Here is an 11,395-nt window from a genome sequence, read left to right on the forward strand (position 1 = left end):
GAGATTTAAAAATCTAAATTATGAAATAAAATATGTAATCTATGAGATAAAGGTTATTAGATAAGATTAGATAAACTTTATTTATCCGACAACATCGAATTGGGAGATTAAAATCATTATTATTAAATTAAAATTAAAATAATGACTTAAAAAGTAGAATTTATTTTATTTTATATATTTTTTTTTAAAAAAGGCTGTAACTGTGAGATAACATCCATAAATATGAGATTAAAAAATAATAATTATAGAATAAATTTTAAAAATCAAAATTACGAGAATGTCACAATGTATATTTGAGATTAAAACAAGTATACATATTGGGATAAATAGTCATTATTTCTCCCTCAGAAGTGAAACCTAGAATAGCACCTGAGTGAGTGTACTTCGTTACATTCCACCACATTGTAGTGAGTCTGTTTACATTTTATTTATTTATTTATTTATTTTAATAATTTTCCCTCACTTGACCAGAAGATGGCGACAAACGTCACCGCCGACAGAAACCCCGACGTCACATGAACCATCATTAAACAATTAAATATAAAACAAGGTCCAGAAGAGAAACACAGCAGCGGCACATGAACCACTGAGGCCCCTTCATGCTGCACCCGTGAACGCACCATCCATGCGCCTTTGAGACCACAGCAGGAGGAGGAGGAGGAGGAGGAGTTGGTATGATTGTGGAGTCGTGAGCTTCTTCATGAGGACTTGTTGAGATGAAGATGGAGGAGCGGCGGGTGGAGGTGCGGAGGGTGTCTGGCGGATGCTGAGCAGCGAAGCCGCCTCATCACCATCATCTCATCCCATCCATCCTCCCACAGCGAGTACATGAGTCAACATGGCCGCGGAGCAGCTCGCCCTGCAGCAGCACTGAGCACCGGAATACAAACCACACACAGGTAAATAAACACACACACACACACACACACACACACACACACACACACTGTTTTTAATCCACACGGTGGGAGAAAATGGAGTTGAGCTCATTGCAAGTCACACACACACACACACACACACACACACACACACACACACACACACAGCCTCGTGTCCACCAAAACAAAAGCCACAGGTAAAAATTCCGTTATGTAATCTAAAGAAATGACTGTGGCAGTGATTAATCCCCTGAACGCATCATTTTTTTACTCTCTTCTGCTCTTGTGCGTGTTTTCTTATTATTAATACTCATTAAGATAAATCGCTGTGTTCATGTTGTTGTTGTTGCAGATTAAATGGCGTTCATGTCCCGGTTCTCCCGGTCCCGGAGCAGCTCCAGGTCTCCGAACCGGAAAGACTCCGAGCGCGTCTCCCCGAACCTGACGGTGTCCGAGCTGGAGAGGCTGCTGTGCACCGGGAAGACCGCCTGCAACCACGCAGACGAAGTGTGGCCGCGGCTCTTCATCGGAGACCAGTGAGTTCATCCAGGTGTTCCAGTCCTGATTCAAAAATCACAAGTTCAGTCATTAAAGACGCTCCCACAGGTCTCTGCTCGGACCTGCAGCTGAGCACAACCTGTGATAGATTATTATTATTAATGATAATAACAATAATAATACATGAGGGTAAAAATATGTGATCCTAGATAAAAAAGTCACAATTTAAAAAAAAAAAAAAAAGAATTAAGAAAATTTAAGAAATTTAAAAATTATGAGATAAAAAGTAAAAGAATATGAACAAATTATTAGAAAAAAATGAAAAAATAAATATTGATTCGATTTTTAAAAAAAATCATATATAATTAAAAAAATGAATGGCAAGATTAAAAAAAATGAAGAAAATTTAATTAAAAATGAAAAAAAAGAAAAAAAATATGATGAATTAGATGAAGATTAGATTAAAAAAGAGTCACAATTCTGAGATTGAAAATGAAAAGAATATGAGCTAAAAGGTACCAAAAAAAAGTCAAAATAATGAATTGAAATAATATTTTTAGAGGTCACAACTGTTGCAGCCCTAACAGGCTTTTTTATTTTGCAGGTGCACAAAATTAAATATGAAAGTCATGGTCTCTCTCCTCTCTGCAGAGATATTGCATCAGACCGGCGTGAGCTTGCCAAACTTGGCATTACTCACATCCTCAACTGTGCGCAGAGCAAGTGGCGCGGCGGAGCCGAGTATTACGCCGGGATGAACATCACCTATCACGGCATCGAGGCTCACGACTCCCCCACCTTTGACATGAGCGTCAACTTCTACCCTGCAGCTGAATTCATCCACAAAGCCCTCACAAGTGGAGGTTAGTCTCGTATACTTACACTTATCATAAAGAAATAACAGATATTTATTCCACATCTGAATCGGAGGTCATATTCTGTGTTCGTGTAGGGAAGGTGCTGGTCCACTGCACTGTGGGAGTGAGCCGCTCAGCCACCCTGGTGCTGGCCTACCTGATGATCAGACAGAACCTGACGCTGGTGGAGGCCATCAAGACGGTGAAGGACCACCGAGGCGTCATCCCCAACCGGGGTTTCCTCCGGCAGCTCAACGGCCTGGACGGCATCCTGAGAGAGAGCCGCAAGACGTCGCAGCAGAGCTGAAAGTGTCCTCGACGCTCCGGCGGGGCCGGTTTACACTGAGGGAGGTAACGGGACCAAGTCAGGAGCAAACTGTCACTTTCTGACACTTTTCCTCTGTAGCAGCAGGTGATTTACTGATATCAGCATCTTTAGATTATTTATTCATTTATTATTATTCTTTTGTTTGTGTTTGAGCCTCTGAAACATCGTCAGCATCTCCGGTGAAGATCCACATGGAGGACGGCCCACACGCACACACACACACACACACACAACTTTTAGCCAGGTAATGAAGAATTAATTCCAGTCAGTATATTTATACACATTTTTGTCTCAAAGGGTTTCACAGCAGCGATCAGAGGAGGCGTCTGTTGGATCTGAACCTTCTGACCAGCAGCGATCCGTCTTGACAGTGACGACCTTTGAGCTCAAAAGAACGAATCGTAGCATTTAAGTATTTTGTCATTATTATTATTTTTAAGTTATTAGCCACCAAGCAAATGATCTAGAAAGCCTGGATGTGTATCACAGTTTCTGGAGAGTAAGTTATACGACCAAACAACTGCTTAAAAAAATGTTTAAAAAAGGAAATACCAGCTAACAGTATTACCACTGCCCCCGTAGTGCTACTAGTAAAATCATGTAGAAATGATCTGCAGTGTTCCTGTCAGCCAGCCTGGAGCTCAGGGTTGGGATTCAAACTACCACACTTGGCCCTGAGCACACAGCGGCTCTACCGTCTTTTGTAATCAGACCCGAGGTTCTGTCGGTGCCGCTCGGCCCACAGAAAGAAGATTCTCGCTCAGTTCCTCCCCCCCCTCCACCCGGAGTCTTTGCAGGTCTTCCCTCGACTTACTTTTTCTACATTCAGCAAGTGTCATTAAGTGCTCTGAACAACTCTCACACTAGTTGTAGCCCAGGTCCAAACCAGCACAGTTATGTAGCCCGTTGATTATTGTGCGACAGTGTTGTCACGATCTGTACACGATTATTATTATCTGTGACGAGTTTGTGGATAGCAGCATCATACAGTATTATATTTGTTTTCAACTGAGTGTTGAATAAGTTCAGTGTATTATATTCTTTTTTTTTTTAATCCAGTGTATTTTATATATTGAGTGTTAAGATCTGAAATTCACCCTGTAGGTCCGGCAGTACTGGAGCCCGTTTGGACTGGATTAAGATTACAGGGCGAGGTGAGGAAATGAAATATTATATCGGATTAACTGCACCTCTTAATCATATCATTCTGTTTTACTCCAGTTGCAAAATAAACGTCTAACAATCCACAAACATCCTGCTTCAGAACTTGCCTTAGAATCCTCACATTTTAAGTCTTCTTCAAATTTGAAAGTAATCCAGTCGTAGCTGCCTGCAGATCCGCTGGTTCATTACAAAAAGGAACTGCTTCTGGATAATTCGGCTTACGGTTTGATAGCACCAGCTTGCCAAAAATTGGAACTGAGATCAGCCCGCCTCCCCTTGAGAATGAAATCCAGTCTGAAATGGCGCTTTAGACTCGACATCGTCACTCTAACGAGGCTTTTAAACAGCTTCCAGTCTGGTGTATCGCGTCAAACGTCACGGTGACTGTTAGCCGTCTAGAGTAGATCTCTCAGTGATGATTTAATATGCCAGCACAATGAAGCATTTAGAGCAGACGAGCAGTGGGAGACGACACCGCAAATGTGCCATTGCAAAAGCTACCAACTGCCCGGATGACAGGGGAGTCCTGGAGAGCCCGGCGCTTTTTGTTCTTGGTGCTCAAGTGAGGCTCGTGTTCTCATGCTGGTGGGAAACTACAGACGATCCAGTGCTGAAATTTAAACCAGCTTCTTTTCTTTCCCTTCCCTTGTGTTTTATTAATGATTACCTCAAAGTACCCAACATGTGTTTTTGTGACTCGTGGTCTTTGTCTGTGCCGTTTTGTTTTGTTTTTTGTTTTGACGCCAGCATGAATTACGCTACAGGTTGACGAGGAAAAAGGAAGATGAGCACGTTTGTTCAGCTCGTTTGGAGAAAAAAAAAATGTAAATAAAAAAAGCTGATTAGTTGATTTGTACCTTCTGTGCAGACCTAAAGGTTTGGTTCAGTTTATTTATTTTGGACATATTCACTTTCCAGCCAAGAGTTAAGATGAGAAGACCAATCAGAACCACTCTATTGGAGCTGAGTTAGCTTAGCTTAGCATGTAAAGTTGTGTAAACAAACACGGTGTAATCAGGAAATCAGTCCTTCTGTATCTTGTTTTCACCGCGATAACAACAGATTGGACAGAAAACGTGACGGTGTTTGATATTCTCATCTAACTCTCACTGAGAGAGCAAATATTTCAGCTAAAGAGTGTTTTTGCATCGCGGCCTTGGGAAAATCAAGGCAGCAGCTGATCTGGACGCGACTATCATGAGTGATTTGTTACCGTTGTGTGTTATAAATGAATCCCCACTTCACAGATGAGACCCGTCGATCCCCATCACATAAAAGATTCTGGATATTTTAAATTGGCTCTTTTGTTTTGTACAAGATTTTGATTGAATTGTGACGTTCGACCTGTCGAAAACTCCTCTCACGTCAGGAAAACGGAGACGTCCTTCTCTCTGTTAAACACTACGATGTCCTGGTGCAGCAGAATCTGCCTTTTACGACTCAGTTAAACTCCCGAGGAAACATTTGAAGTAGAAAACTCTCCGTGGGTATTTTTCTGAACGGGGCCTCGTTACGATCTTTACCTTTTGCTGTACTGGATCTGTATGTTTTGTATTTGTGGTTTTATCGTGCCGTGATTGGTCGTTGGTCTCGATTTTCCTCTTTATATTCTCGTATATAAATACATATATATATATTTATCTTTGTTTTTCTTACGGAGACCTTTCTATAGGGAAACTTGAATTCTTTTGAGTTATTTTTGTATCACTCTCTTTGAAGTTCACTGAAGGAGAAACTTGCAAAGGAGATGTTGATGCCTTAATCTGTGTACTTCAACTCGGTTGGTAGACTTTTGTTTTTATTGTGCATAACACTGAGCATTGATAACTTTGTTTTGATAAATTCTGTACTTGATCTTAATCGGATAATAAAGAAAAACTCTCGTAGCGCTGTCACACTGTATTTTGTGTTAGATAGAAGCACATAAAGGAAGAACTGTGTTTTTATTTGTGTTGAATCTTGTATTTAATAATTTCATTTTCATGCTTTTTTTTCCCCCACTGAGCAAGAAAGATTGTTCCCAAGATTCAAAGTTCACACTTTTGCATTTCTCTGCTGTTATTCTGTCACACCAGGTCCCGCCACTCCCTCCTGCACCGCCGCGACCTCACATTCCCGCCGTTTCCATCACCCGACCGTCCCGCCCACTCACTCTCGTACTTCCCACTTCCTCATACGACAGCGCAGCAGCATGTACGAACTGGTTTCGTCCCACTCTGCTGGAATGTCTCATTTACATACATCCCGCGTTGCTTTCCAGCCTCGTTTGTTTCTGCCTGCCTGAACCCGCCTGTCTGCTTCCTGGTTCGACAATTTCTTCTTCGCCTCTGTTGATTCATTTCCTGTTTTTTTTCCCAAGGAGCCTAAAAGAAGTGGGAGGAAGGGTCATTACGTCACCTACTCTCGCTTCGGTTGCCAAACTGTGGCGACGGCTGTGTTGTAGAAAATGGGAGATGCATGGAGAAACACGTTAAACCCAACATACCCACCTCGTGTGATGAGGAAATGAACGGCAGCGCTTGGAGCTGGAGACTTTAAAAGTTTTCCAGAGCTTCTGAAGGATTTTTCAGTCACGCCAGGTTAAAAGTGGAGTTTCAAAAAGAAACAAAAAAAAAACTTATTTGGGTATTTAAATTTGATCCCACTGCCAATTGTAATTTAAATCAAATGAGGGCTCACTGAATGAGAAGACATGCATAAAGAAAGCTTCCAAGGTGTTTTATTTACACTTTCGCCATCATTTTGATCAGATTTTGTAAACAAATGTGGTCCTTAAACAGATGAGAAGGTACAAAATAATACACAACAAATATCAGCACAGGAGTGAAACATTTGCGGTTAATAAAGTGGGCGAACTGGATGTTTCTCCACTGATGCTGCAGATTAACATCCCGTCGAAGAATACTGGGATGTGGATGATAAAAGGACACATCTGACAGGTGAACAGGCTGAACTGAAGAAGCTTCTTCACAGTATTATAGCTGACCACAGTCGGCGATGACGACCTTCTTCGAAGTCTTCCCGTCACGTGAGCCCACTGCCTCTACTTTTTTGACGACATCCATGCCCTCCACAACTTTGCCAAACACCACATGCTTCCCGTCGAGCCTGGAGAAGAGAGACAAACGTGTGAAACAAGCTGAAACTGTTGTTTAGGCCTTAATACAGCAGTGGACGGGTCAGAGTGAAGCTCACCAATCAGTTTTAACCGTGCAGAGGAAGAACTGGGATCCGTTGGTGTTCTTCCCAGCATTAGCCATGGACAGTATGCCAGCTCCTGTGTGCTTCAGCTGGAAGTTCTCATCAGCAAACTTCTCTCCATAGATGGATTTGCCTCCAGTTCCATTACCCTTTGTAAAGTCTCCACCCTAAAAAGCAATGATCAAATATCAATTTCTCAGGTTAAATGTGAACTGGTGAACACCAGGAAACAGGACAGGTGTCTTCTCTTCACTGTACCTGGCACATGAATTCAGTGATGACGCGGTGAAAGCTGGAGCCCTTGTAGCCAAAACCTTTCTCTCCGGTGCACAGAGCACGGAAGTTTTCTGTAAAATAAAGACGCCATGACATCATTAAATTCACAGTTAGAATGAAGAAAATAAAAATCTTTTTTGGTGAGTGATGCCTTTGGACTCAGTGAGTCTTCATCAGTGCATTTCTACAACAGAAAACGTCCTTCCTGGAGAAAGATATCCAATCGTTCATCATACAAACACTTTGGGTTTGCAGCCAGTATTTGGTGGTCTGTTCCGGGGATGACACTCAACAACCATCCATCTTTTCTCAAGGAAGTTAGATAAAGTTGCTTTTCAGCATGTGAGCCACTACAGAAACAACTGTGCAGAATAAAGGCTCTGAAAGTGGTTATTCTGGCTCTGCCTCACCCACAGCCTCGCCCCATCGTCACACAGCATGTTCAGTGGAGGATTAATGGAGACGCATGGTTTCCTCAACCGAGCAGAAATTCATTTTTGAGTGTGTGGTGGGAAAATTCCCCGAGCAGAGTTTTTTCTCCTCATGCAAAGATCACATACCTGCAGTCTTTGGGACCACATCAGCCCGGAGCTGCGAAACACACAAATAAGAAACACACAGATTGATGCAAAACACTCATTTAAAACCTGAAAGACTGAGCATAGCTGGATTAAAGCGACACATGTTTAGTAAATAGTCTGTTTCTCTTACCTCCATTACAATCCTGCCAGCTGGAGCGCCTCCAATAGTGATGTCAAAGAAAACTCTCGGCAGTGCCATTTTTATAAACGCGCTAACTGTGATTATAAAGGAAGAAACGGCTCCTGAATGATTTCCTGGTTGTAGAGACACAGTATCTATACTCTGTGTGCTCAGGTGAGGCTGCGCACAGGTGAGGTAACAGCTGCCGACAGCCAATCACAACATTGTTCTTTTTAAAGTTTCAAGAATGGGCCAACAGGAAACAGGTAGGTGGGACATTTTATTAGCGAATTAAACTCTGGTGGTAAATTTTAACTATGTGGAAAAACCTTAAAATAGGAAGTTATTTTTTCTGCGACACTGCCTGTCAGATGTGGTGACAAGCAACACCGGCACACCCTGAGGATGGATCACAGATGATGAGGAGGAGGATTACAGGGAACTAATGGAGACCTCTGCAGGACGGTGTGGCAGGAACCACCTTCAGCGTAACATCAGGAAAACCAAGGAGCTGCTGGTGGTGGTGGTGGAGGCTCAGCGCAGGAGGAGCCTCCCAACACCTGTTTCCATAAACCGGTGAGGAGAGCCAGCGCTGTGGTGGGGATGAAACTGGACAGTGTGGAGGTGGTGACAGAGAGGAGGATGAGAGGAAAGCCACGAGCTACGATGAACAATCCCTCTCACCCTGTTCACACAGAATCATCCGACCTCGTGCCTCAAAGCGCTTGGGGAGCTCTTTCATACCATCAGCGATCAGACTACACAACAGCAACAGCTCCTTTCTCCACTGATCAAGGACTCAACTGTCACTTAAAGACTGATTGTTTCTTTTGTTCTGCTGTTATCATCTCAGGAACCCTGCACATTGTCCCAAGGGGGAAAACAATAAAAAAGGAACATCGCATCTTCTTCCAATGTTTCACAAAATTATGCCAAAGATGACAAAAAGTATGTTCCTTGCCTGTGATGACCTGTAGTGGAAAGATATCACTACAAAATGAAAGCACATTGTTAGCGCACTTCATTTTGAGTTCCACTGACAAATTACAATATGTTGTGATTAATTAATGGAAACAGCGTCACACACACACACACATTAAGTCAGAACACAGTTGGTGTTCTTGAATGAGAGGACAGACACAAATTAAGCTTTCAAGTGGTTTAATTCAGTCTTGTTTCATTTATTCAGATTTTGTAAACAAATGTGGTCCTTAAACAGATTAGAAGGTACAAAATTATACACAACAAATATCAGCACAGGAGTGAAACATTTGCGGTTGAGAAAGTGGGCGAACTGGATGTTTTTCCACTGATGCTGCAGATTAACATCCCGTCAAAGAAGACTGGGATGTAAAAAAAGCTGACAGGTGAACAGGCTGAACTGAAGAAGCTTCTTCACAGTATTATAGCTGACCACAGTCGGCGATGACGACCTTCTTCGAAGTCTTGCCGTCACGTGAGCCCACTGCCTCTACTTTTTTGACGACATCCATGCCCTCCACAACTTTGCCAAACACCACATGCTTCCCGTCGAGCCTGGAGAAGAGAGACAAACGTGTGAAACAAGCTGAAACTGTTGTTGAGGCCTTAATACAGCAGTGGACGGGTCAGAGTGAAGCTCACCAGGCAGTTTCAGCCGTGCAGAGGAAGAACTGGGATCCGTTGGTGTTCTTCCCAGCATTAGCCATGGACAGTATGCCAGCTCCTGTGTGCTTCAGCTGGAAGTTCTCATCAGCAAACTTCTCCCCGTAGATGGATTTGCCTCCAGTTCCATTGTGGTTTGTAAAATCGCCCCCCTAAAAAGCAATGATCAAATATCAATTAACTCAGGTTAAATGTGAACTTATGAACACCAGGAAACAGGACAGGTGTCTTCTCTTCACTGTACCTGGCACATGAAGTCAGGGATGACGCGGTGAAAGCTGGAGCCCTTGTAGCCAAAACCTTTCTCTCCGGTGCACAGAGCACGGAAGTTTTCTGTAAAATAAAGACGCCATGACATCATTAAATTCACTTACAACAAATGAAAAACAGGAAAATAAAGCTTAGGGTCATGTTACTCGTAATTAGCATGAAGATTGCTTTCATGCAAGAGTCAAACTTTTCTCTATCTGGGTCTTTTAGAAGTTGTTTTGTGCTTTTTTTGCAGTGATTGTGACACTTTGTTGTTGTAGTTTTTTTTGCTTCTCTTTGGTTTCTTTAAAGTCACCAACTTTGAACGTCCTCTTAGTGAGTGAGAGACAGTATTTAAACATTTCAGCCTATAAATTTTGTTGTCGTCATTCTTTCAATGTCACCATATTGCAGAAAACACGGTCCTTGAATCTCACATTTTTTCAGGGTAGGACCACCAGAACCCTACTCTGGATTTGAAATCTTCCCTATTTTTGAGATCTCCATAGATCAACAGATGACTGACTTCCTTCCTTCCTTCCTTCCTTCCTTCCTTCCTGGAGAAAAACATCCGATTGTATCCGATCATACAAACACTTTGGGTTTGCGGCGCTGGTTGAATGCACCCCGAAAGTGCCAGTATTTGATGGTCTGGTCTGGGGTGACGCTCAACAATCATCCAATCAATCTTTTTTTTTTTAAAGATCTGAGCCACTACAGAATCTACTGTGCAGAATAAAAGGAGGCATACAGGCCTTTAATCCCCCCCCCCCATGCATCCTGCAAGGTTTCTCATGCTGGGAGCTGTATTCAGGATATACCCAGGCCACCACCAGGTGGCGTTGACTACAGGGCCTACAGGACAACTCAGGCAAACAAACAAAGACGCTTTTTTTCCCCCCTCGTATGAATCACGCACTGCTGGTTCCACTTGTTTGCACTTGAACTTGGCTCTGAGAGTGGTTATTCTGGCTCCTGCGCCAGGCCTCACCCACAGCCTCGCCCCATCGTCAGAGCGCATGTTCAGTGGAGGATTAATGGAGACGCATAGTTTCCTCAACCGAGCAGAAATCCATTTTGGACCGTGTGGTGGGAAAATCCCCCCCCCGAGCAGAGTTTTTTCTCCTCATGCAAAGATCACATACCTGCAGTCTTTGGGACCACATCAGCCCGGAGCTGCGAAACACACACACAAAAATTAACATAAATATTGATGCAAACGATTCATTTAAAACCTGAACGACTGAGCATAGCTGGAAGTAGGTTGCACATGTTTAGCTGGCGTTTCTCTTACCTCCATTACAATCCTGCCAGCTGAAGCGCCTCCAATAGTGACGTCAAAGAAAACTCTCGGCAGTGCCATTTTTTTAATAAACGTGCTAACTGTGGTTATAAAGGTTAGAAACGGCTCCCGGGTGGTTTCCTGGTTGCAGGCACACGGTATCTGTTAGCTCCGCGTCCAAGTGAGGCTGCGCACCGGTGACGTAAAAGCTGCCGGCAGCCAATCGCGGCAAGGCTCCTTCGAACGTTTCAAGAACGGGCCAATAGGAAACGGGTAGGTGGGAGGAGCCAAGATGGCGGCTGCGTGAGACGTCTCT

General features: G+C 43.2%; 3 protein-coding genes across 6 annotated transcripts; 1 reads left to right on the plus strand and 2 right to left on the minus strand.

Moving 5' to 3' along the window:
- The first annotated feature begins 436 nt into the window (after positions 1–436).
- On the plus strand, positions 437–6,638 carry LOC119030630 (dual specificity protein phosphatase 26). Of its 4 annotated transcripts, none has more exons than XR_005078352.1 (5): positions 437–899; positions 1,231–1,414; positions 2,028–2,239; positions 2,329–2,645; positions 2,859–5,611. XR_005078352.1 is itself a non-coding variant. In XM_037118396.1 (5 exons), the coding sequence occupies exons 2-4, from the start codon at positions 1,236–1,238 to the stop codon at positions 2,538–2,540; spliced, it is 603 nt and encodes a 200-aa protein (XP_036974291.1). In that variant the 5' UTR covers positions 437–899; positions 1,231–1,235; the 3' UTR covers positions 2,541–2,584; positions 5,801–6,638. The 4 variants fall into 4 exon arrangements, 3 of the variants coding, with proteins under 3 accessions (XP_036974291.1, XP_036974293.1, XP_036974292.1); XM_037118396.1 differs by lacking the exon at positions 2,859–5,611 and adding an exon at positions 5,801–6,638 and having other exon boundaries at positions 2,329–2,584; XM_037118398.1 differs by having other exon boundaries at positions 2,329–2,584.
- A 32-nt stretch (positions 6,639–6,670) lies between these two features.
- On the minus strand, positions 6,671–8,078 carry LOC119030634 (peptidyl-prolyl cis-trans isomerase-like). The gene is made up of 5 exons (XM_037118402.1): positions 7,914–8,078; positions 7,763–7,793; positions 7,185–7,273; positions 6,921–7,093; positions 6,671–6,833 (listed from the first exon to the last, which is right to left on the minus strand). Exons 1-5 carry the CDS (start codon positions 7,980–7,982, stop codon positions 6,701–6,703), a joined length of 495 nt encoding a protein of 164 aa, XP_036974297.1. The 5' UTR covers positions 7,983–8,078; the 3' UTR covers positions 6,671–6,700.
- A 970-nt stretch (positions 8,079–9,048) lies between these two features.
- Positions 9,049–11,273, minus strand: LOC119030633 (peptidyl-prolyl cis-trans isomerase-like). Its single transcript, XM_037118401.1, has 5 exons — positions 11,092–11,273; positions 10,943–10,973; positions 9,793–9,881; positions 9,528–9,700; positions 9,049–9,440 (listed from the first exon to the last, which is right to left on the minus strand). The coding sequence occupies exons 1-5, from the start codon at positions 11,158–11,160 to the stop codon at positions 9,308–9,310; spliced, it is 495 nt and encodes a 164-aa protein (XP_036974296.1). The 5' UTR covers positions 11,161–11,273; the 3' UTR covers positions 9,049–9,307.
- Positions 11,274–11,395: the final 122 nt, after the last annotated feature.

This window comes from Acanthopagrus latus, chromosome 12, assembly GCF_904848185.1.
Source record: "Acanthopagrus latus isolate v.2019 chromosome 12, fAcaLat1.1, whole genome shotgun sequence".
Taxonomy (NCBI): domain Eukaryota; kingdom Metazoa; phylum Chordata; class Actinopteri; order Spariformes; family Sparidae; genus Acanthopagrus; species Acanthopagrus latus.